At 43.0% G+C, this 26,640-nt stretch overlaps 1 protein-coding gene and 1 pseudogene across 1 annotated transcript in view; both read right to left on the minus strand.

Moving 5' to 3' along the window:
- LOC124722358 (protein tyrosine phosphatase domain-containing protein 1-like) overlaps positions 1-26,640 on the minus strand; it is a 338,645-nt gene that overhangs the window by 264,271 nt on the left and 47,734 nt on the right. Inside the window, exon 3 of the mRNA XM_047247533.1 lies at positions 15,287-15,402. Within this exon, the coding sequence (XP_047103489.1) occupies positions 15,287-15,402 (116 nt within the window). The remainder of the gene's footprint in view (positions 1-15,286; positions 15,403-26,640) is intronic.
- On the minus strand, positions 25,687-25,804 carry LOC124724036 (annotated as a pseudogene).

Here is a 26,640-nt window from a genome sequence, read left to right on the forward strand (position 1 = left end):
CCCTAGACACTTTCGTGGGCTATATTATCAGGTGAGTGAGCGACGAGGCCAGAGAAACAGCAAAATCTATCGCGCTAAGAAGATATCTCGAATTTTTATTTCAAGTTTATCTACACTGACCTGTTGGAATACAGTTGTAGAAATGCACTGATAGGAACTACCTCTACAGGCTCTACATATTTCCTTATATAAGGTGTGTCATAACTATTAGCGATAAATGACAGAGTAGAAAGTGAAGAATAATGGAAGGAAAAGAGTTTCAGTAAACATAGGTTCGCATACGAGAGATGGTTGGGAAAGTGAGGTTGTGACCACCACTGACTACAGAAACAAATAATATCCTAGTTGCTATAAATGTATTTGAACTGTAAACTTTTCGATTAAGTCTCGGTGTAATTGTAAACGATTTACGCCCATTTATACCATAACAAGAAATGCAACAGTACTTCAACACATTACATGATACATTGTACTGTACACTGACACTGTTCACGGTATTTCTGACTCAACACATTAGATGTGGATGAAACTTCATATTCTTACCATCTTCTACAAATGATTGATTGCCTGACATCACTAAGCGCGAAGCACCGGCAGCCTCATACACATACTGAAAGAAGCATCGCAGTGGCTAATGTGCTTGGTCCCTACTCAAAAGGTACAAAGGATCGGAATTCAAAGCACTTTGTGGTTATCCTGATTCATTTTTTACGCTGTTTTCCTAAATTATATCAGGTGAATGACGCCATAGTTTCTTAAATAAGGGATCGGCCAATTCCTTCCCTATACGTGCTCCGTTTCAAGTGACCCCGACGGTTCCCGGATTAACTTTTCATCAAACTGCACAAAACTCTAACCGAATTAGAATATGGGTACTTGACTGTCCAGACTATGAGATGCTCAAGATGGCCACTGTGAGCACACGGGACACGACCACTGCACAAGCAGCACGAATGGACCCACTTTTATATTTTAGGCTCCCATTCTGGCCGTGGAAGTGGGGTAGAGATATGAATATAGAATCAAATCGAAAATTTTATGCTTGGATTGAACAAAATAATCCGAATACCTTGTTTCATCACCAGTCTGATGCCATATATAATACAGTATATCCCTAGAACTATAGCATCTCTTGTAGCATTCTGAGCTACTGGTATGTCTGCCATCGTAGTGGTGTTGCGTCGATGTAACGTCACATCGAACTTTACAGACTTCCAGTGAGGGAAAATTGTCGGTGACCTCTTGATTAATGCATCCGAACAACAGTCGCACTCTATAGTTTGGTGCAGTGTAGCAACAAAAATGTAGATTTCTTTTAGACCACGTAATGCAATGAAGCGCCAACGAAACTGGTATAGGCATGCGTATTCAAATACAGAGATATGTAAACAGGCAGAATATGGCGCTGCGGTCGGCGACGCCAATATACGACAAGTGTCTGGCGAAGTTGTTAGATCGGTTATTGCTGCTACAATGGCAGGTTATCGAGATTTAAGAGAGTTTGAATTTAGTGTTATAGTAGGCGCACGAGCGTTGTCGTATTCGATAGCGGAATGTATGAAAATCAACGCCTCAAGGGAAAGGGTGGTTGCATTGACATCCTTAATGCCACTCCCTGAGGCCTTTTACTGTCGGTACTGAGCGGCGGTGTGTCTGAAATGATTTCCTCGGCCGCCCATAAGAAAACCGAGTGATTTCAATTCTGGGCTTCTCTATTATGGCCTCCATCCCACCGCGTGACACGGCTACAGTGGCACTGGGCAGAATTGTGGTGAAATTTGAGGCCATTGTAGCAACATTCGCCCATCTTAAATCTCACATGAACGTCTGAGATCCGGCATGTTTTTATCATGTGCTGTTTGAAGCGTCACCGAGTCCGTGGATGACGTCTGAGGACACCACGTTTTCGCATATTTGAGCCAGATTTCAAACTTCTGCGTTGCAATGGGAGACCATTACTCCACAGCATGCTTAGCGGCATGGTATTGGGGGACGGGGGTTGGTGTAAATACCTGTGATCGTTCATTCCGACTGAAGGTTCAAAGTAGTCATGGTAATACAAAAAACTGTACGAGATTGCGGGAGAGGATATAGATATCACAGATTAGCTCCCACACGTCCCCGTTCCCTTGGTGATACAAGTTTTGCCAGTGGCTGAGCTGCGGTGCGTAACATTGATGTAGCATAAATTTTCAAGGGGGCTGTTTACAAGTAGCCCATCAACAATATAACAGAATCTCATTTCTAATTGGCAGTCAGTTCTTGCCTTTATTCTACTACTGATGGCCAATCAGATCATCGTCAGAGTGGTATACAGCACGAAAAAATGGAGGAACTGATAAAATATGCAATAACAGATGTACGTCTGTCGGCCTTGCACGATAGAAATGCAATAGTAAACAGAGAAAGGCATCGAGAGGTCTGCGATAGGTTTAACTTGGTTACAACCAACACCATTTCAAGAACCACAAAAATAAAAAGAAGATTTACTTCGAATCAGACACGAAGAAACAGTAAATATCATTGTGCGATATGATGGAATAAGAGGTTCGAAATTCTGAGACAAATGGTAATAAAATATAGACATGCAAATGATTTACTATATCCACAACAACTTTTATTGAAGCAGAAGGCGAAGAAAGACAAATTAGTGTAAGACGTGGTTGCAGCTTGTAATAAATGCCGCTTATTATCAGCGATTTGCCAGAGAATCTATGGGGAGAGTGATAGAAAAAGTGGAGAACATGAAGAGCGTGCAGTAGAAACAGATATAAATGCTAAAACTCAAAGAAGTCACAGCCACTCCGGCTCCAAGTAGTGAAGACCTCTGAGACCCTTTACGCAGAATGGGTAGCCTTCCAATCACAGAATCTGAAAAACCACGCTGTAGCAGCTCTATTAGAATTTCATCAATACATCAGCAGCCTAACTGTTCGTATGGTTCTTCGATCATTTATCTGCAAGGTCTATGTCTCAAAATTTTGTATGTTCCGTTCCAGACTCCAAGAATTCTTATTCAATGTTTCTCACCAGAGGCATCGTCATTCGGCTGGCTCCATACCGGGAAACTCGCCAAGAAGCATTTTAATGCACCAATCACGCCTTAAATATTATAAAAAATTACATAATGTTTTGAAACCGTGAAGGAACTTAACCAGCATTTTCTGTGCATAATATTAATGGCATTAGTAAATTTCTTCTCCTAACGTTCATCAGAAGGGATTTGTATCCGCATTCGTCATCCTCGATCTCAGTAAATCAACTGGCAAAATCAAGACAGTGGCTTGTGGCACACACACACGTCTTACTTCACAACAAGGTTTTTCCAGCAGGTCTAGGGAGATCATAACGGTTTCCGCCAAAGTCTTCGAAGTGGCTGCCTCTGGATCAAATGCCACCAGGTCATGACCCATCAGCGACGTCAGCCATCTTGGCAGACATGAGACGACTGCAAAACACAATTCACGGATGATTTCCCACAGGTTTTTCAAGTTTTGTAATTAAAGGAAGCCATAGTATAGCTCAGCCCTCTTCGCAAACAGAACCTGGGTTCTGTGAAACAATTCTATTCTGTGACTACTTCGCAAGCTGGTTTTGCTCCACAGATACGCCAGCTCCGGTTGTGATCTAACTGTGATTTGCATTCACTTGAAAACACCCAATTACCGTACTCACTAAATGGGGCTTTAAAATTCATGGATTTCGCATGACTTTCTTGGCCAGACCCTGTAAGAAGTAATATAATGCATTTCATGACCTATCTAAGGGCCTTTGCGGCTCTCGAGTCTGATTCTATTATACGTAAACGCTTACAGTACACGTAGCCCCACGATCATGTCTACACTGATAAGCCGCTTACCTAACAGCCGGTGTGTCCACATTTGGCACAGATAACGGTGGCGACGCGTCGTGGTATGGAACCAATGAGGCCTTGGTAGGTCGCTGGACGGAGCTAGCACCACATCTGCACACACAAGTCACTTAATTACCGTACATTCCGAGGAGGGGGATGATGAGCTATGACGCCACGTTCTATCAGATCCTTGTGTTCGATCGGGTTCAGATTTGGCGAGTTGGGGGGCCAGCACATCAACTGGAACTCGTCGCTTTGTTCCTCGAGTCTTTCCATCACATTCCTGGCCTTGTGACATGGCGCATTACCTTGCTGAAAAATGTCACTACCGTCGAGAAACTTGATCGTCATGAAGGGGTTAAGTGCTCTACAACCAGTGTACGATTCTCCTTGGTCGATATGGTGCCTTGCACGAGCTCCACCGCACCCATGGATGCCCATGTGATTGTTCCCCAGAGCATAATGGAGTCGCCATCAGCTTGTCTCTGTCTCACGGTAGAGGTGTCAAGGAACTATTCCCCTGGAAGATGACGGATTCGCATCCTCTCATCTGCGTGATGACGGTATGGGGATTCATTACACCATGAAACGCTCTGCCACTGCGCCAACGTCCATTGCCGATGGTGACGTGTCCATTTTAGTCGTAGTTGCCGATTCGTGATGTTCACGTTGGCATACGAATGGGTGTCGGTTGCAGACCGCCATTGGTCTGCGCACAGCGTGTTCAGATACACTTCTACTCCGTCCAGCATTAAAGTCCGATGTTAGTTCCGCCACAGTTCGCCGCCTGTCCTCTTTTACCAGTCTGCCCAGCCCACGACGTCCGACGTCTGTAACGAGGGATGACCGCCAAACCCCACGACGTCTGTATGTGGTTTCGCCTCGGTTTCGCCGCATGTTGAAGACATTCACCACACCGCTCCTCGAACACCCGACAAGTCGTGCAATTTCCGAAATGCGCGTGCCGAGCCTATGGACCATCACAAACTGCCCACGGTCAAACTGAGATAAATGACGCGCCTTCCCCATTCTACACACGGACAGTACGCTCACTGATACTATATGCACCTTCCGTGTGTCTGTCTATCAGTCATTCCTCGCCAGGTGACGCTGCTATCGCCTGGACGGGTTTATATCGATAGTAGGTCGGTGGTCATAATGTTCTGGCTGATCAGTGCAGAAGGCACTGCAAAATATTTCAGGGACACGCTGTAGCCCAGCACATTGATATTGGCAGATCGCGTGCGTTATAACCCTCATATACCGCTGGTATTTCGTGAATGGAATTCATCTAGTGCAGTATGGGACAAACGTCGTTCTATATCTGGGCTCTCATGACGAAACTTTACATGATATGCATGCAAAAACTTTTAAATTCCTACATGCAATAGCTATGTTCCTGTTTAGCAAATTGTTACCCCGAGAATGTCTAATATCTTAAGTCCCCGTGGTATACATTTCTCTGCATTATCATTTAATATATCGAGGCCCTGCGGAATCTTAGAGAAAAAATTCTATTCGAGTAACTACCAAACACGTGAAGGCTAACTTGTGAAGTTTCGGACATCTTCCCAACATAAAAATTAATTTTAAAACTATTTATGGAAACGTGTTGTTTGACTTATTTTGATAAGGGCAACTTTAATAAATTTACGACACTGCCTGAAATAAACTAAATTTAACTTCTATTTAAAACATAGCTGTACAGAATATTATTTTGATTTTGAACCATTACAGAAATAACACATTATTTAATATTGTGCAATATCAGAAGTTCAGAACTTAGTGAATTATGTGAAATGTGTTGGTGTGTCATTGAGATGCAAATGAAAAGTGTGATAGAGCAAGGCGTGACTCATTGACCTAGAAACGTCAAATCAAATGGCTCTGAGCACTATGGGACTTAACTGCTGAGGTCATCAGTCCCCTAGAACTTAGAACTACTTTAACCTAACTAACCTAAGGACATCACACACATCCATACCCGAGGCGACTGTAGCGGTCGCGCAGTTCCAGAAAGAATTAAACATGGAAATCCCGAGCAACAGCCAAAGAAGGATGTTTGATAAATAACGTCATGTTCGCTTTCAGCAGTAACTCTTATTTGTCATTTTTAAACATAAGATTTGATGTTGTATTGCAGCATTGAAAAAGGTTAAAAATGACGTCCTTGTAGGTCTGTGTCACTCTTGACAGTAATGTAGTCAATAGTAGTTATCAGCGAAATGAGTAGATTTGTTATTTACAAAAAGGTTGATGTTAATATTGAAGGATATCTTTCATCGAAGTTAAGAAAGATGAAAATTTATCTAACAGTTCAAGCAAGCCGAGGAAAATGGTGATTGTAATAATGTCTTTATCACATCGGACTCTAACTGAAGAAAAGTTAACGTAAAAACAAAGAGAACGGTTAAAAGTCTTCTCCTGTTAATATCACTATCCTGTATGGACAGGTTCAAGTTCCTATAACACGTTGCCATGGTCAGGCATCGCGTTTTGCCAATCGGTGGAGGTCTGACAGCACTTGTCAGACAACAATCACAGCATTTAGTGAGTTTTTTCACTTTCAGAACACTATATATGGCTGGACATTAAAACTGCAACGCCCGATAGAGTCTCAAACAACGAAATTTTGCTATATTGCCTATTCAGTAGAGTAGGAATAATACATGAGTATATTTGTGGGTGATTTGAGAATATACACAGTGCGAAATTTGGTATACAGGATGATTGAGCTGCCCCTACATATGGGTTTTATGCAACCCGCAACACCTTCAAATACCACGTGCCAGATTTTCATATTCCCTCGCTCGCTACGTCCAAACTATTAGTCCTACAAAAAAACTATTTGTCCTACTTTTTTGTAGGAAATATATTGTAGTTATAACTTGTACTGGGATGTGTGTTTCCTAGAGGTCATAGTTTTCGAATTATTCAAGATAAACTTACAAAAATGACCTTCAAACAGTAGAGAGGATATAAAATGTAGGCTGGCAATGGCAAGGAAAGCGTTTCTAAAGAAGAGGAATTTGTTAACATCCAGTATTGATTTAAGTGTCAGGAAGTCATTTCTGAAAGTATTCGTATGGAGTGTAGCCATGTATGGAAGTGAAACATGGACGATAAATAGTTTGGACAAGAAGAGAATAGAAGCTTTCGAAATGTGGTGCTACAGAAGAATGCTGAAGATTAGATGGGTAGATCACATAACTAATGAGGAAGTATTGAATAGGATTGGGGAGAAGAGAAGTTTGTGGCACAACTTGACCAGAAGAAGGGATCGGTTGGTAGGACATGTTCTGAGGCATCAAGGGATCACCAATTTAGTATTGGAGGGCAGCGTGGAGGGTAAAAATCGTAGAGGGAGACCAAGAGATGAATACACTAAGCAGATTCAGAAGGATGTAGGTTGCAGTAGGTACTGGGAGATGAAAAAGCTTGCACAGGATAGAGTAGCATGGAGAGCTGCATCAAACCAGTCTCAGGACTGAAGACCACAACAACAACAACAATTAGAAAATAGTGGCCTACAACGAAAATGTATCCCAGAACAGAGATATAACTACAGAGAGAGAATATGAAAATCTTGCATGTGGTTTTTGGAGGCATTGCGAGTTGCATAAAACCCATAGATAGGGGCAGCTGAATCAACTTATACAGACCGCTGCCACTTAAGGCAGCGACAATGAATCTAGCCCGGCTGGGCATCGAGTTGACTTGAACTTGGATGACAGATACTGGTATGTCATTCCGTGCTGGTTCGACTCTTTATCACAATTTATCAGTCGTAGTAGCTGGCGAATGGTGTCATGCCAGTCTCTCGCTAGCTCATGACCAACATGCAGTCTTGTGTTGTTTTATGGAAAGATGAGGTTATGGAGACATTGAGGATCAGGTACAGCATCCACCTTAACACGTCAGAAATGTAACACCTGGTGTTCATATTACCCGATATGTGAACCAGAGGTGATCTTGTTGTATGACTAATGGCACCCTATAGAAACCGCCAGGTGCCGGGTCCGCATTATGAGTCACGAATGCAATCTGGAAATTTTCATTCCCCTCGGAACCTTTACACACGGATACGCCCATTGTGATGTTGTATTCCGTACCCCCACATGTCTGAAAATGTCACTTGGTGGCACTGCTATGTCCAATCTTGTCGTTAGATGCTTCACTGTCAGCTCATTTTTCTGTTGCCGCGTTAAGTGAAACGGCAAGAACTGCCGCAATACTGACAGCGCTTGTTGCTCCAGAGGCAGTCGCACTGTCCGTGCGGATACTTTTCTTGCTGCAGAACGAATAACGTCTGTCTTCTCGGGAGAAAGATGCGTGAAGTATTGAGTTCTCGCATTGCATCGATTATGGGCCTGCTGAATGCATAACTGCGCATGACGACGTGTGAGTCCGACCAATGTGGAGAGGAATATCGTGGAACAATAATCTCGACAGGTTACGATCCCGCAGCTGCCGAATTATGATACGTGCTGACACACTTTCTCATCCTTAAACGAGGTATGACACGAATTTCTCACAAACAGCCAACATTCAAATGCGAATTCTGAATGACAAACCCGCTGTATAACACGTCCTTACAAACAGAAAGCAGATGGCGTTATTCCTACCTACATTTGCAGCTGCAATCAAATGTTAATCAATTGCATATCCAGGCATGTAGCACGTTTCATACGATTTATTTGTATATACTGAGTGCCTCTCCTATGGGTCGGCAAGCGCACTTTCGCTGGTGTTTCGGACGATATTTTCAATTTAGTTTTCGCCGTGTGCAGCTGGACTCAGCTGAAACAAACACTACTCATCATGTTTTTCATACGACGCCCAGCGTCGATGGAAAGAGACGGTTTGTTCCCCATTACAAACAAAATTATTTTTAAATGGGAAGTGTACATGCTCGTTCTATCGAGTGGTATAGTGCGTTATTTGTTTTATTGATATGTAGTAACAGGAAAAATAAAACACGGAGAACAGTCAGTACTGCAGCAGCTACTGAGCAGCACTTCTGCATGACGGTAGCAGACAGTGTGGGCGAGGGCAGTGCTGTCGCTGCCGGAGTATTTGTTCTTTACGTTTTACTGTCCCTGTTAATGCACATAGAGAAAAGAATATCGCACTAGACTAATTTGGAACCGCTCAGTCGAATGGGCACGTAAAATTTCTCTTTAAAATCGATTTTGCTTGTAATTCGATACAGACCAACGCTTGTCATCGATGCTGGGCGTCGCATGAAAACCGTGATGTGCAGTATTTGTTTTGGGCTGACTACAGCTACATGTTGCAAAAACGAAATTGCAAATGTCTGCCGAAACACCAGAGGAAATGAGACTGGTGACTCTTAAGAGAGATACCTTTTATTCATACGGTGAGTTAGGGCGTGAGTTCAGATATTGTTATCACTGGTACCCCAATATACACCCACATCAATGTGTTGATTGTTTTTTCCCTGCATCTGACAGTCTTCCCGCAAATCTGTCACATCGTTTACTATTTGATGTTTTCTGCATGGTCGTAACTGCACCATTAAGTGGATTACGCCTGTCAGTATAGAATAACCATTTTGCGTCCCTGCGTCCACACTTCAACCCCTGACCTGTCGTCCAGGGGAAAATAAGCATCAATGGCTTGCTCTTGCCAGATGCACTTGGAGGTACTAATCAGCTTAAAAACGTACTACTCGTAATAGCCATAATTATTAGTCTGCAAATGAGGTTAAAGTGCTGAGGGAATGTTGTTCAGCATCCTGTCCTCTGTCACTTTTCCCAACGTAATGCAGAAAACAGATATGGCATGGACTCAACAAGCCGTTGAAAGCTCCCTGCAGAAATATTGAGCCATGTTGCCTCTAAACCGTCCATACTTACGAAAGCGTTGCCGGTGTAGGATTTTGTGCAGGAACTAACCTCTCGATTATGTCCCATAAATGTTCGAAGGGGATTCACGTCCGGCGATCTGGGTGGCCAAACCATTCGCCCGAAATGTCCACAATGTTCTGACATGGCACGTTGTCATCTAAAAAAGATTCATCATCGTTTGGGAACAAGAAGTCCATGAATGGGTGCAAATGGTCTCCAAGTAGTCTAACATAATCATTTCCAGTGAATCATCGATTCAGTTGGACCAGAGGACCCAGTCTATTCCACGTAAACACAGCCAACACCGTCATGGGGCCACCACCAGCTTGCACACTGCCTTATTGAAAACTTGGGTCCATGGCTTCGTGTGGTCTGCAGCACTCTAGAACACTACCATCAGCTCTTACCAACTGAAATAGGGACTCTTCTGAACAGGCCACGGTTTTCCAGTCGTCTACGGTCCAACCGATATGGTCAAGAGCCTAGGAGAAGCGCAGCATGCAACGTCGTGCAGTTAGCAAAGGCACTCGCGTCGGTCGTCTGCTGCCATAGCCCACTAAGGCCAAATTTTGCCGCACTGTCCTAACGGATAAGTTTGTCGTATGTTCTACGTTGATTTCTGCGGTTATTTCACGCAGTGTTCCTTGTCTGTTAGCAGTGACAACTCTACACAAACGCCGCTGCTCTAGATCGTTAAGTGATAGCCGTCGGCCACTGAGCCGTTCCTGGCGAGAGGTAATGCCTGAAATTTGATAGTCTCGGCACACTCTTGACACTGTGGATCTTGGAGTATTGAATTCCCTAACGATTTTCGAAATGGAATGTCCCATGCATCTCGCTCCAACTACCATTCCCCGTTCAAAGTCTACAAATTCCCGTCGTGCGGCCATAATCACGCCGAAAAGCTTTTCACATGAAAAACCTGAGTACAAATGTCAGCTCCGCCAATGCACTGCCCTTTTATACATTGTGTACGCGACTTTACCGCCATTTTTAAACGAGGGTTGGAACTTTAATAGTGGAAACTATTTATTTACAGCTCGTTCAAAATAGATACCTGTTTCAAAGTTTTACTAACCTTCAAAGTAGTCACCAGCATTGTGTATAACCCGTTGCCAGCGATGTGGAAGTCGTAGGCTACTCTTAGCGGTGTCAGTTGTGTTGACAGTTCGAGCGGCGCGGTCTATTGCCCAACGAATTTGTTGCAGTTCTGAAGCGAATGCCGTGAAGTGTTTCCTTCAGTTTAGAAATCGAGTTGTGAACTCAACGAAGGCTTAAGTCAGGGGAGTGCAGTAGGTGGTATAGCAATTAGCAGCCGCATCAGCCAAACAAATCAATAACAGCTTGCACTGTACGTGCTTGAGCATTGTCCTGCAAAATGGTGGTCAGGTCCTGCAGGAAGTGTCATCACTACTGGACTCCCCTGACTTAATCCCTCGTGAGTTCAACTCGATTTCTAAACTAAAGGAAACACTTCACGGCATTCACTTCAGAACTGCTACAAATTCGTCGGGCAATAGACCACGCCGCTCGAACTGACAACACAACTGGCACTGCTAAGAGTATCCTAAGACTTCGACATCGCTGGCAACGCGTTATACACAATGCTTGTGACTACTTTGAACGTCAGTAAAACTTCGGAACACGTATCTATTTTGTAAGAGATTTAAATAAATAGTTGCCACTATTAAAGTTCCAACCCTCGTGTGTGTATGTCGCTGTCCCATGTACAGGGTTAATCACCTAAAACTTGCACCGCAAATATTGCTGAAATGGAAATTGCTACTGATGTGCGGTTTTCATAGAACGAATTGGTAGTCAGGGGCTCGTACTGCTAGCCAATAAACAGATCGTAATAATACTTACAAAATGTACATTTTGTGCAAAAATACACTTCTTTAAATAGAACAATACCTATTGACATTAACAAACCAAATGTAGGGTAAATTAGAATGTCAATGGTGTTTGTTGTATGATTCTAGTGCGAGTCGTTTGCGATACATCGTACCATACAAAGTTTCCACACCGACACTTGTTTGTGCCATTCAACCTTAGTTGCTAGGTACGACGTTGTTATGTTTGTTTACAGTGTGCTTTGCCTGTTCCCTGAGTGCACTGCGACTTGCTAGTCAGTGCGTGACAGTTCAAGCAGTAGGTCGTGAGTAGGCGATGAGATTTACCAATGCAGAAAAAGCCGAAACTTTCATGTTTCATGGACTGTGTAGGATGAATGGAGTTCGTTCCTGTATGGTGTATGCGGCAAATATCCCAATAGACGTCAACCCCTTTAACAAGTTACGTGGAAGTGTTAGTGTAACGCCGGCCGCGGTGGTCTAGTGGTTCTAGGCGCGCAGTCCGGGACCGCGGGACTGCTACGGTCGCAGGTTCGAATCCTGCCTCGGGCATGGATGTGTGTGATGTCCTTAGGTTAGTTAGGTTTAAGTAGTTCTAAGTTCTAGGGGACTGATGACCACAGATGTTAAGTCCCATAGTGTTCAGAGCCATTTGAACCAGCCATTTGTTAGCGTAACACCAAGATAACGTAACAGAAAGGAATAAGTGACGACAGAAGTGGGAAAAATTAATGTTCTTACTGTTGCTGGAGTTGATCCGCACGTTAACTCCCGCGTAATCACACGACGAAGTGGCATGAGTCAGGCAAGTGTCCTCTGCATTCTCCATCGACATAGGTTCCATCCCTATCATATCTCTCACCACCAAGAGCTGCATGGAAATGATTATGAGACCCGTTTTAACTTATTTGCTTCTTTAAGACATGATAATCCAGATGTATCATGTATCTTGTTTAGTGATGAAACCACATTTACCAATCATGGCCAGGTAAACCGCCGAAACATACCTTATTGGTTTGTTGACAATCCCCACTAGCTTCCTCAGGTGGAACGTCAGCCTCCATGCGTGTGTACACATGTGGTGCGGGATAGTCAACCATCAGCTCATAGGCCGGTTTTTCATCTATGGAACACTAAATACGCACAAGTATCGCAGCCTCCTAACAGACCATCTTCCACGGGTGTTAGACGTTCCTCTGCATACTAGGAGGAACGTATGGTACCAAGATGATGGCTACCCAGCCCATAGTGCACGAAGTACTACGGCACGTCTTCACGAATTGTTTCAAAATCGTTGGATTGGACACAGAGGACCTGTAGCTTGGTCGGTGTGTACCCTGGGTTTGACTCCTGTAGACTTTTTTCTGTGGACAAAGCTGGCAGACGGTGTCTACAACCTACACCTACATCTACATCTACATGGTTACTCCGCAATTCACACTTAAGTGCCTGGCAGAGGGTTCATCGAACCATTTTCATACTACTTCTCTACCATTCGACTCTCGAATGGCGAGTGGGAAAAAGGAACACCTAAATCTTTCCGTTCGAGCTCTGATTCCTCTTACTTTATTATGATGATCATTTCTCCCTATGTAGGTGGGTGTCAAAAAAATATTTTCGCATTCGGAAGAGAAAGTTGGTGCCTGAAATTTCGTAAATAGATCTCGCCGCAAAGAAAACCGCCTTTGTTTCAGTGACTGCCACCCTAACTCGCGTATCATATCAGTGACACTCTCACCCCTACTGCTAGATAACACGAAACGAACTGCCCTTCTTTGCACTTTTTCGATGTCCTCCGTCTATCCTACCTGGCAAGGATCCCACACCGCGCAGCAGTATTCCAGTAGACGACGGACAAGTGTTATGTAGGCTGTCTCTTTAGTGGGTTTGTCGCATCTTCTAAGTGTTGTGCCAACAAACTGCAGTCTTTGTTTCGCCTTCCCCACAATATTATCTACGTGGTCATTAAAATTTATGTTGCTCGTAATAGTAATTCCTAGGTATTTAGTCGAATTGACAGCTCTTAGATTTGTGCGATTTATTGTATACCCTAAATTTATCGGATTTCTTTTAGTACCCATGTGGATGACCTCGCACTTTTCTTTGTTTAGTGCCAATTGCCACTTTTCACACCATACAGAAATTCTCTCTAGATCATTTTGTAATTTGAATTGATCGTCTGATGATTTTACTAGACGGCAAATTACAGCGTCATCTGCAAACAATCTAAGACGGCTGCTGAGATTATCATCTAGATCATTTATGTAAATCAGGAACAGCAGAGGGCCTATGACACTACCTTGTGGAACGCCAGATATCACTTCTGTTCGACTCGATGATTTACCGTCTATCACTACGAAATGTGACCGCTCTGAGAGGAAATCACGAATCCCATATGCACGTAATTTGATTAATAGTCGCTTGTGAGGAACGGTATCAAAAGCCTACAAGGACATGCCAACTACACCCGATGATACGTATGGACATATTACTGCAACCTGCTAGGACATATCCGCTGAAATGCTAGTACGTGTGCAGCAGTCGTTACATACCAGACTGGAAGCGTGTATTGCAGCTACCAGTGGTAATTTTGAATACAACCTGTAATGGTCAGAATCCATATAACCAGCGTATGCTCTTGAGTTGTTCTTTAGTCTGTGCTACCACAGGTATTGTACAAGTGTCGCTGTGGGAAGTTTTCAAAATATATCTCTTAAACGACTCTCACTAGAATCCTGCAACAAACACCACTGACATTCTAATTTACTCTACTTTTATTTTGCTAATGTCAAAAGGCATTGTTCCACTTGAAAAGTGTAAAAAGTACACTTTCTAAGTATTATTAGAATCTACTGTTTGGCTAACAATTCGAGCACCTGACTATCAATCCACTCTCTGAAAACTGCACATCAATATCACTTTCAGTTTCCGCTACATTTGCGGTGCAACTTTTAGGTGATTCACCCTCTATTGTGCTCAGTAACTGTGGGCAAGCTAGAATTTCTAGATAAAGCATTTGTTTTCCTCTTTATAAGACAGATCGAGAGAGAGAGAGAGAGAAAGAAAACGTTCTCAACGGAAGAGACGGTACCTACTGTGGGTAAAGGGGAAATGACAAGCTGTGAACACAGAAAATAAATTTTATTCTAGAAACGATGACACACACAATTCTGAAGCAGTTTGCTCGAAAGGATCGTAAGAAATCAGAACGTTGTTTTCCATCGAAAATTAGGATAATGTAATACACTCGAATTACTACACTGTGACTTAATATGATATGGAATGAAACAAAGAGTTTACGAGAGGAACGGTCTAGGAGTAAATGCACTGAGAAGGGACAAAACTACAAAGATATAAACTAAAAGATAACGTGCCACGGAAGAAACCCCGAATGAAAGGGGCGCAGTGGGAAAACACTGGACTCGTATTCGGGAGGACGATGGTTCAAATGCCCGTCCGGCCATCTAGATTTTGGTTTCCCTAAATCGCTTCAGACATAGGGCGAGAAGGTTCCTTTCAATAGTAGATGGCCGTTTTCCTTTCTTATTCTTCCCTAACCGGAGTTCGTAGTCCGGCCCTGATGACATAGTCGTCGATGGGACGTGAAACAGTAATCTTCATACGAATGAAAGGGAAATGACACTTTTTTGTCACTTACGGAATATCACTGGTAATGAGCTGAAGGCAGTGAGGCACGTATGTGAACTTACTGTTGCTCTCCATGAAGGCAGTGGGCTGGTACGTGAAGCCAGAGTCCTCCAGCGGCGGGCCGCAGCTGGCATGCTCTCCCGGCTGCTGCAGGTTTATGATCGACTTGATGCCCAGGCTGTGGATATACCAACAAAGCAGGATAATGCCGTGTTCACGAATTTATACAGCCTTTTATATATGTTGTTAAAACGCGAAGTGCTCCATCTCCATGTGCGCTAATAAGACTAAGGTTCCTATCGAGATTAATTGCTTTCAGAAGCTACTGAACTGGGTTAGAAGTAAAGCCGTTCAGCAGTCCCTTTAATATTTGCGATACTTAATCTGGCAAGCATTTGCAGCTTTTTAAAGCCGATGTCTATCTCAATTTTTATTTTATCTTTAAACAAAATAATTTAAAAATATACATCCTACATAAGTAAAATCTGAATTCTTTTCATTTTCTTGATAATACGGTAAAAATTTGATATACATCACTGAGAGGCTTATTTTTAAAATTTCAAAGCTGTAAGATGCAAGACAAATGAAGAAATACGCTACGACCTCCCGAATACATCTTGTGTAATGGGCATGACGATAATATTAGAGATATTCTGGTCTATGAAGAGGCATCCGACAGTCATTCTCCTTCCTAAACCATATGCGAAAAGAATAGGGGTCAATAATGCTGAAAGGATGTACACCCTTCGCCACACCTTGTGCGATGGCTTGTGGAGTACAGATGTAGCTATAGACATGACATACCATTCAGTAAAAGGTACATGGAAGTCCGTAATATCGATTATTAAAAAGTTCAGCGATAAAATCTATGGATCAAATGTGCTGCATCGTGGAAAAAATATGCTGTAAGACAGTGAACAAAACAATGAAATTATTTTAATGCTGAAATATATATAAAAATCATAATTTTATAAATTTTAGGATCTGTTAGAATGTCCACGTTTCTGTACCCTCTGCAACAAAGGAACCACTCTTACTTTCTATTAGGACAGAGCCTACTAAATATACTTCACAGGAAACAGTAGGAATTGCTTCAGTAAATAAAGATTTGATCAAAATCGGCAGATGGTTAAACGAACCATAGACAACATGTCAAAAAGAAACATCATCTTTAATCGTTCGTCTTGTTTCTGATTTAATTTGTCTCGGAAGGTAATACCCAAAATAATGTGGCTTTTTGCCGGCCAGAGTGTTCGAGCGGTTCTAGGCGCTACAGTCTGGAACCACGAGACCGCTACGGTCGCAGGTTCGAATTCTGCCTCTGGCATGGATGTGTGTGATGTCCTTAGGTTTAAGTAGTTCTAAGTTCTAGGGGACTGATGACCTCAGAAGTTAAGTCCCATAGTGCTCAGAGCCATTTGAGCCATAATCTGGCTTTTTATTTATTAAAAATTCTGATTGATTTACAAAGCACATCCTAAACTACAGCAAAATCATGTGCATAGACCGGTATTCGTATTTTCTAAGCGTACTAATTAATTGATGCCTTATAAGGGCATCTTCTCAAAATATATTGTATTTTATATCACTTACGAATGCTTAATCCGCAGATTCTTTCCTCAGATGACGTTCAGTTTCAGTTTAAAATGTAGTCGAGAGCAAATTTTTAGACAGCACCTATTTGTTGCAGATAGGCTAAGGTAAAACTGAGGAATTAATTTGTTACAACATATTAGTTTTCCAGTTATTACCCAGAGTAACCTATGTGTGGGTAGAAAAGTGGATTCGTGTGCAGGTCAAGATGTGGCATACTTGCAGAGAAGTATTATGACGAATACCGCCCAAGATGATTGAGCCAGGGTAAGTGAATATTTTATAGTGTTATAAATACGCAAATCACTCTATCACAGCGTTTTCGATGTATGCTTTAAAAGGAGGAAGTAAAGAAACCATCTATCCTGTCATCTACATCGGAGGTCTTTATAGTCACATTAGATAAAGTGAAGAAGGATGGTGGCAAGTAGAAAAAGGAAGGTTATTTTAACCTTGTTAATACACGTCACGTAGTAACACCTAAATGAATATTCTTGTAATTTTCTAATAGTGCATCCTTTTTTGCGGAAAAATGAAGATGCAAAGCAACTACCAGAATAATCAAGACATATTTCGTACCACTTTTTTGCTTTGGTTACAAGCAAATATACCGTTACAGTCACTGTTTGTTACGGTAGGTGCTCATATTTCAGTTGGAACGCTGCATCATGAAATAGATCGTGTAACCGTTTAGTGACATGTTGTTGTTGTGGCCTTCAGTCTGAAGACTAGTTTGATGCAGCTCTCCATACTACTCTAATCTGTACAAGCTACTTCATCTCCGAATAATTACTACAACCTACATCCTTCTGAGTCTGCCTACTGTATTCATCTCTTGGTCTCCCTCTTCGAATTTTGCCCACCATACTTCCCTCCAATACTGAACCGGTGATCTCTTTATGTATCAGAATGTGTTCTGTCAACTGGTTTCTACTTTTAGTCAAATTGTGAAACAAATTTCTTCTCTCCCCAATTCTGTTCAGTACCTCCTCATTAGTTACATGATCTACCCATCTAGTCTTCAGTAATCTTCTGTAGCACCACATTTCAAAAGCTTCTATTCTCTTCTTGTATAAGCTGTTTATCAGCCATCTTTCACTCCCATAAATTGCAACACTCCATACGAATACCTTCAGAAAAGACTTCCTAGCAATGGATCCTATATTCTATGTTAACAAATTTCTCTCCTTCAGAAACGCCTTTCTTGCTATTGCCAGTCTACGTTTTATATCCTCTCTATTTCGGCCATCATCAGTTATTTTGCTAGCCAAATAGCAAAACTCATCTACTACTTAGAGTGTCTCGTCATCTAATTTAATTTGACTCCATTCCATTATCCTTGTTTTGCTTTTTTTAATGTCCTTTCAAGATACTATCCATTCAGCTCAGCTGCTCTTCGAAATCCTTTGCTGTCTCTGATAGAATTACAGTGTCACTGGAAAACCTCGAAGCTTTTATTTCTTCTCCCTGAACTTTAATTCCCACTCCAAAATTTTCGTTGGTGAACTTTACTGCTTGCTCAGTGTACAGATTGAGTAACATTGGCAATAGGCTACAATATTTTCTTACTCCCTTCTCAGCCGCTGCTTCCCTTTCGTACCACTCGACACATAATTGCCGTCTAGTTTCTCTACAAGTTGCAAATAGCCTTTCACTCTCTATATTTTACCCATGTTACCTTCAGAATTTCACATAGTATTCCAGTCAACCTTCTCAAAAGCTTTCTCTAAGACTACAAATGCTCTAAACGTAAGTCTGCTTTTCCCTAACATATCTTCTAAGATAAATCGTATGGTCAGTATTTCCTCGAGTGTTTCTACATTTCTCCAGAAGCCAAACTGATCTTCCCCAAGGTCAGATTCTACCACTGTTTCAATTCTTCTGTAAAGAATTCGTGTTAGTATTTTGCAACCATGACTTATTAGACTGATAGTTCGATAATTTTCACATCTATCAGCAACTGCTATCTTTGGAATTGGAATTACTACATTCTTCTTGAAGTCTGAGGGTATTTCGCTGGTCTCATACATCTTGCACAACAGATGGAAGAGTTTTTGTTAAAGCTGGCTGTCCCAAGGCTATCAGTAGTTCTGACGGAATATCGTCTACTCCTGGGGCATTGTTTCAACTTAGTCTTCTGGTGCTGTGTCAAACTCTTCTCGCAGTATCATATCGCCAACCTCTTCTACCGTGACATCAAAGAATTTCTACTAGGCATTGTCGGTTTACCCATTTCAAAAATGGTTCAAATGGCTCTGAGCACTATGGGACTTAACATCTGTGGTCATCAGTCCCCTAGAACGTAGAACTACTTAAACCTAACTAACCTAAGGACATCACACACATCCATGCCCGAGGCAGGATTCGAACCTGCGACCGTAGCGGTTACGCGGTTCCAGACTGAAGCGCCTTTAACCGCACGGCCACACCGGCCGGCGTTTATGCATTTGATCCTCTTCTGCCTTCACTATTTCATCTGTTGAAGCTACCCACTCGTCTCCTTTTATATTTCTTTCTCCGGTACTGGTCAACCATTGGCAAATGCTCCCTCAGAACCTCTAAACACCCTTTCGTCCTTTAAACTTATACTGATCCCACCCCATCATTTCCTACGGTTTTGCAGTTTCTTCAGTTTGAATCTGCACTTCATAATTAATAAATTGTGGTTACAGTCCACATATCTACGTGAAAATGTCTTGCAAATTAAAATCTGGTCCCGAAATCTCTGACTTGCCATTATACACTGAAGAGCCAAAGAAACTGGTACACCTGCCTAATATCGTGTAGGGCTCCCGCGAGCACGCAGAAGTGCCGCAATACGACTTGGCATGGACTCGACTATGTCTGAAGTAGTGCCGGAGGGAACTGACACCATGAATCTAGCAGGGCTGTCCATAAATCGGTAAGAGAACGAGGGGGTGGAGATCTCCTGTGAACAACAGTTACAAGACATCCCAGATATGCTCAATAATGTTCATGTTTGGGGAATTTGGCAGCCAGCGGAAGTGCTGAAACGCGGAAGAATGTTCCTGGAGTCACCCTGTAGCAATGCTGGACGTGTGGGATGTCGCATTGTCCTGCTAGAATTGCCCAAGTCGATCGGACTGCACAGCGGACATGAATGGATGCAGGTGATCAGACAGGATGCATACGTACGTGGCACTTGTAAGAGTCGTAGCTAGACGTATCAGGAGTTCCAAATCACTTCAAATGCACACGCCCCACACCATTACAGAGCCTCCACCAGCTTGAACAGTCCCCTGTTGACATGCAGGGTCCATAGATTCATGAGGTTGTCTCCATACCTGTACACTCCCATCCAACCAGGCAACATGTTTCCAGTCATCAACGGTCCACTGTCCTTGTTGACGGGCCCCGGCGAGGCATAAAGTATTGTGTCGTGCAGTCATCAAGGCTACACGACTAGGTCTTCGGCTCCGAAAGCCCATATCGATGATGTTTCGTTGAGTGGTTCGCATGCTGACACTTTTTGATGGCCCAGCATTGAAAACTGCAGCAATATGGGGAACGGCTGCACTTCTGTCACGCTGAACGATTTTCTTCAGTAATCGTTGGTCCCGAACTTGCAGGATGTTTTTCCGGCCTCAGTGATGTCAGAGATTTGATATTTTACCGGATTCCTGATATTCACGGTAGACTTCATCGCTACCTCAGAGATGCTGTGTCGCGTCGCTCATGTGCCGACTATAACGTTCAAACTCACTTAAATCTTGGTAGCCTGCCATTGCAGAAGCAGTAACTGACATAAAAACTGCGCCAGACACTTGTTGTCTTATATAGCATTGCCGACCGCAGTGTCGTCTTCTGCCTGTTTACATATCTCTGTATTAGAATACGCATGCCTATACCAGTTTCTTTGGCGCTTCGGTATATAATCTATACGCAATAAAGGAAAAAAGGCAAGAAACAGAGGCGTAGCAAGGGGTGTGCGGTTCGCACCGGGTACCAGCTTCGTAAGGGTGACAAAACTTGCCAGGTTCTGTGGCACGAGTACTAAAAAATGTTTTTTTCGTCGTTTCATTCCTGATACTTACGGAAGCCGGCGGGAAACTAGTGAGCTTACGTACTGAACCTGATATTGCTTGCAAACAGTATTCTCACACAGTTCTTGAGACAGTGATGCCAATTATCTTAGTTTGATACTTTTTTAAAGGCCATTGTTAACATAGTTTCTCAGTCAGTAAACTATTTCTTATGAGTTGATTGTGCTGTGAAATGTTTCATGCTCTTATAATTTGGTAGCAAATAGGGATTTCATATTTTAAAATAAAGAATAGCAATGTTTTAAGAGGGAACATCCTATGGTGCTAAAGAAATTCAGGTTGTGGATTCGGATTTAGAGTCTCTTGGATTCAAAAAGTGTTCTTCCACAAAACATGGAGCTTAATATTTGTAACGATGTATGTAGAGGGGGGGGGGGTTAAGAATTAAACTTACGCTATCTGACAGGACCCCCATGGAAGACAAGTGATCGTAAGATAATGAAACTTTGTGGAAACATTGGTAAGGACACGTGGAAGAGAACAAACGAATTAACCATTGAAAGAAACCCATTTTCATTTCCACATAAGACGTTAACATCTGTTAATTGTGTACCATGTTTACGTTACAGGTTACAAAGGTTGCTCAATGTGACGACGTTCTGCATCCACGACAACCTAGAACCCCACAAGAGATACCGTTTCACAATTGTTCGCAGCACATTTTGAACAGCGGGCTGTGGAATGTTCAGCTGTCGTGACACAGCTCTTGCCCTACTTCAGGATCGCACACTGCGACCAGCATTCTTAGCCATGGCAACAGTAACTTCTTCAAAGATTTGTGGCGCAACTGGCCATCGGCCAATTGCCAAATCGCTATTTAATTCGGATTTCCGAATCACGTTCAATCCCAGTGCGGAAAGAGAATCTCTCCGTATGCCTTTAATGCATCGATACGCGCGAAGAGCAGCAAGGCTATTGATGTTGTTTTGTTAACACAGCTTTACGAGTAAGGCCCCGCTCACCTTGTGCAGACCCATATTCACTGTTTGCAACTGTCATGCACGCTGATGCTGGTGTTTCAGCCCTACGTCGCAGTACTAGTACCGGTGCCTAACAGCAAGTCATGATACTAACACTGCAAATAACGCAAATCCTGCAGCGCACAGTCTGAACCTCTTTCCTATAAATTTGGGTGCTAATACGGTAAATCGTTCTCCGTCTACACTTGTTTAAGTTGCTGAAGTTTGTTATAACCACTCTGTATATTAAATTATGAATTCCTTCAAGATCAGATACTCGAGTCTGTCGTATATGTTTGTTAAATTATTTAAGTTCAATAGGACGTTTATGGACGCAATGCTCTTTCCTGAATAGTTTTACATTTTTTAATTATGTAATGTAAATGGACACTTTCTTGCGTCGGATAAAAGTAACCTGCGAGAATTTCCTTTTGCCTAATCCGAAACTTTCTATATCTTACATACAGATCAGATCAGTGAAATCATTCAATACGTTCACAAGCAGAACATGCAACTAGAAATAAAGGACTCATTTCTAGGTTATCTGCAGCAAAGTGGGAAGGAAGCCGTTAGCATAACGGAAGATAACTTACAGGTTAGTGAATACGATAGTCGGCATGTAAAAATGTGCTGAGGACACGGATACGATAGTGCTACTAAATTAGCTGGATTGCACTCAGCAGTTCAAGAAAGATATTGTGAACTTAATTCTGAGACACTGTTCCTACCGTGCGCAAACCACTCTCTCAATCTGTGCGGATCGCATGCTTTTGCAACAGTTCCGTGTCTGACTTTTTTGGTACCTTAGAAGGTTTGTACATGTGTGGCTCAGCTTATGCCCATAGATGGACGATCTTTCTGAAAGGCGATGGAGTTACAGTTAAGAGACTTTCATAAACAGAATGGACTGCTCACTACGAAGCCGTTAAAATTATATTTCAGAGTTTTAAAAAGATTGTCGATGCCGCTAAGGAACTTTCAGATTGTTCTGAAACCATAGAAACCAGCGGAGCTCCTCGAACACTGTAGCCTTCGTTGCGTGATTTCTCTTTTTTGCTTTTATGTAGTGCTGTCCTAGAAGAAGTCAGCCATAACCAAAAGTATTTACGTATTCTTGGAGTTGCCTTCGGAATGTGTATTACCAAGATAAGTCTAAAGCTCTTTTTGAAAGAGAAGAGAGATTATCTCGTTCAAGAAGCACTTCACTTTGCGAGGAACGCATCTGACTAGATATGCATTCTTATAGCAAAAGTAGAACTATCAGGAAGAAGAAAATGATGCCTAGAGAGAAGGCTGCAACTGATATGCTGACTGTCCGCAGCTTGTGGTCGTGCGGTAGCGTTCTCGCTTCCCGCGCCCGGGTTCCCGGGTTCGATTCCCGGCGGGGTCAGGGATTTTCTCTGCCTCGTGATGACTGGGTGTTGTGTGATGTCCTTAGGTTGGTTAGGTTTAAGTAGTTCTAAGTTCTAGGGGACTGATGACCATAGATGTTAAGTCCCATAGTGCTCAGAGCCATTTGATACGCTGACTACGCACCAGGAAGTAAGAAAGTCAATGTTACAGTTCATCGACAGGTCTCTGCAAGAAATCGAGGCGCGTTGCAAACTCATGGAACGTACACTATGCGATCAAAAGTGTCCAGACACCTGGTTGAAAATGACTTACAAGTTCGAGGCGCCCTTCATCGGTAATGTTGGAATTCAATATGGTGCTGGCCCACCCTTAGTCTTAATGACAGTTTCCACTCCCGCAGGTATACGTTCAGTAAGGTGCTGGAAGGTTTCTTTGGGAGTGGTAGCCCATTCTTCGCGGAGTGTTGCACTGAGGAGAGGTATCGATGTCGGTCGGTGAGGCCTGGCACGAAGTCGGAGTTCCAAAACACCCCAAAGGTGTTCTATACGATTCAGGTCACGACTCTGTGCAGGACAGTCCATTAGAGGGATGTTATTGTCGTGTAACCACTCCGCCACAGGCCGTGCATGATGAACAGGTGCTCGATCGTGTTGAAAGATGCAATCGCCATCCCCGAATTGCTCTTCAACGGTGGGAAGCAAGAAGGTGCTTAAAACATGTATACTACATTAGGCCTGTGCTGTGATAGTGCCACGCAAAACAACAAGGGGTGCAAGACCCCTCAATGAAAAACACGACCACACCATAACACCACCACCTCAGAATTTTACTGTAGGCACTACACCCGCTGGCAGAAGACGTCCATAGGTCATTCCCCATACCCACGCCCTGCCATCGGATCGCCACATTGTGTACCGTGATTCGTCACTCCACACAACGTTTTTCCACTGTTCAACCGTCCAATGTTTACGCTCCTACACCAAGCGAGGCGTCGTTTGGCATTTACCGGCGTGATGTGTGGCTTGTGAGCAGCCGCTCGACCATGAAATGTAAGTTTTCTCACCTTCCGCCTAACTGTCATAGTACTTGCAGTGGATTCTGATGCAGTTTGGAATTCCTGTGTAATGGCCTGGATAGATATCTGCCTATTACACATTACGGCCGTCTTCAACTGTCGGCGGTCTCTGTCGGTTGGTTGGTTGTTTTGGGGAAGACCAGACAGCGAGGTCATCGGTCTCATCGGATTAGGGAAGGACAGGGAAGGAAGTCGGCCGTGCCCTTTGAAAGGAACCATCCCGGCATTTGCCTGGAGCGATTTAGGGAAATCACGGAAAACCTAAATCAGGATGGCCGGACGCGGGATTGAACCGTCGTCCTCCCGAATGCGAGTCCAGTGTCGAACCACTGCGCCACCTCGCTCGGTGGTCTCTGTCAGTCAACAGACGAGGTCGGCCTGTAGGCTTTTGTGCTGTACGTGTCCCTTCACTCTTCCGCTTCACTTTCACATCGGAAACAGTGGACCTAGGGATGTTTAGGAGTGTGGAAATCTCGCGTACAGACGTATGAGACAAGTGACACCCAATCACCTGACCACGTTCGAAGTCCGTGAGTTCCGCGGAGCGCCTCATTCTGCTCTCTCACGATGTCTAACGACTACTGGAGTACCTGGCAGTAGGTGGCAGCACAGTGCACCTAATATGAAAAACGTATGTGTTTGGAGAGTCAGGATACCTTTGATTACATAGTGTATATCAGGTAGTTCTCCTGTTTTAGAGCTCAGAAATCTGATTAAAGCCCCAGGAATGGATTTTCTCACGATTGTAAAATGTTTGGTTGACAGTTAAGATGATAATTCTGAAGATTGTATCCTCAGACGCATAAGAAGAGCTCTGGAAGCTGCCAGAGTTCTAAAAGAAGTGTCTCTTGGTTGGATATCTTTAAGATTTTTACGGTTTATGCGTGGATATAAGTTCTCCAAATATCTTCCAAACCTCATTTTCGCGGTAAGATTTTTCTTAGCTTTGTGTTTTTCGGTGGTATCGTGTGAAAGCAGTTCGTCAAAACTCAAACAAATAAAGAATAATTTTAGGTCCACTATGAGTTAGGCACGACTCTGTAGTTTGATAATTTTGTATTTCGAAAATAGTGTAGCTAATGACAACGTGTTGATGACAATTTCAAAATTTTCAGCAGAAAAAGTTCGAAGGAAGAGATTCTGTGCTTCACGTTACAGGCACCTACCGCTAAAAAGAGTTTTTGTAGCTTACTTCCACAAAAAAACTAAACTCCTCCTGAACAGGCCATGAAGGCACAACGGAACCGACCGGCCGCCGTGTCATCCTCAGGGCACAGGCGTTACTGGATGTAGATACGAAGGGGCATGTGGTCAGCACACCACTCTCCCGGCCGCATGTCATTTTACAAGACCGGAGCCGCTACTTCTCAATCAAGTAGCTCCTCACTTTGCCTAACAAGGACTGAGTGCACCCCGCTTGCCAACAGCGCTCGGCAGACCGGATGGTCACCCATCCAAGTGCTAGCGCAGCCCGACAGCGCTTAACTTCGGTGATATGACGGGAACCGGTGTTACCACTGCGGTAAGGCCGTTGACAGCTTACTTATACTATTTCATTAATAATCAATTATACCATATTATTTATAAAAATGCGTTATAGTTGTTTGTTTCGAAACATAAAAACGATTTACAAAACAATTGATATTACACATTACTTTCTTAACCAATAACATCAAAGTTGCTTCCCCCAAAAAATTATTTTATGCTTTGTGGTGCTTGGGGCGGAAGTGGGGAGGGGGGGGGGGGAGGATGTGACAAGCCTAAACTCTGCGCTGGGAGTCAAACTACCTACCTACGCCACTGCCAGTAAAACACTTAAGGATGCAGTTATTAACAAAGAAAATAAAAATTAATTTAATGCACTATATAGGATCTGTCGCTTAAGAGTCGTTAGGCGCCCTTTCTTTTGCATTTCTACAGATATTTGCAATTTTGTTTTTTCAATGTGTAGCTGGAGTCAGCACAAACAATTACTGCTCATCACGTCTTTCATGCGATGCCCATTGTCGACGGAAAGCGTCGGTTTGTTTGCCGTTACAAAAAAAAAATGATTTTTAAAGCGGGCGTTTACGAGCCCATTCAATAGAGCGGTTCCACATTAGTCTAGTGCAATATTCGTTTTAGCGATATATATTGACAGGAATGGTAAAACACAAAGAATAACCAGTACTCCAACAGCGAGCGAGTAACGCTGCTGCATGGCAGTAGCAGTCAGTGTGGGTCAAGGTAGGCGCTGTCGCTGGTCGAGTACTGGTTTGTCTTCGTGTTTTATTGTTACTGTTAATATATATCGATAAAACGAATATCACGCTAGGCCAATCTGGGACCGGTCTACTGAATGGGGACGTAAAATCCCGCTTTGAAAAAAGATT

This window comes from Schistocerca piceifrons, chromosome X (genome assembly GCF_021461385.2).
Source record: "Schistocerca piceifrons isolate TAMUIC-IGC-003096 chromosome X, iqSchPice1.1, whole genome shotgun sequence".
Taxonomy (NCBI): Eukaryota; Metazoa; Arthropoda; class Insecta; order Orthoptera; family Acrididae; genus Schistocerca; species Schistocerca piceifrons.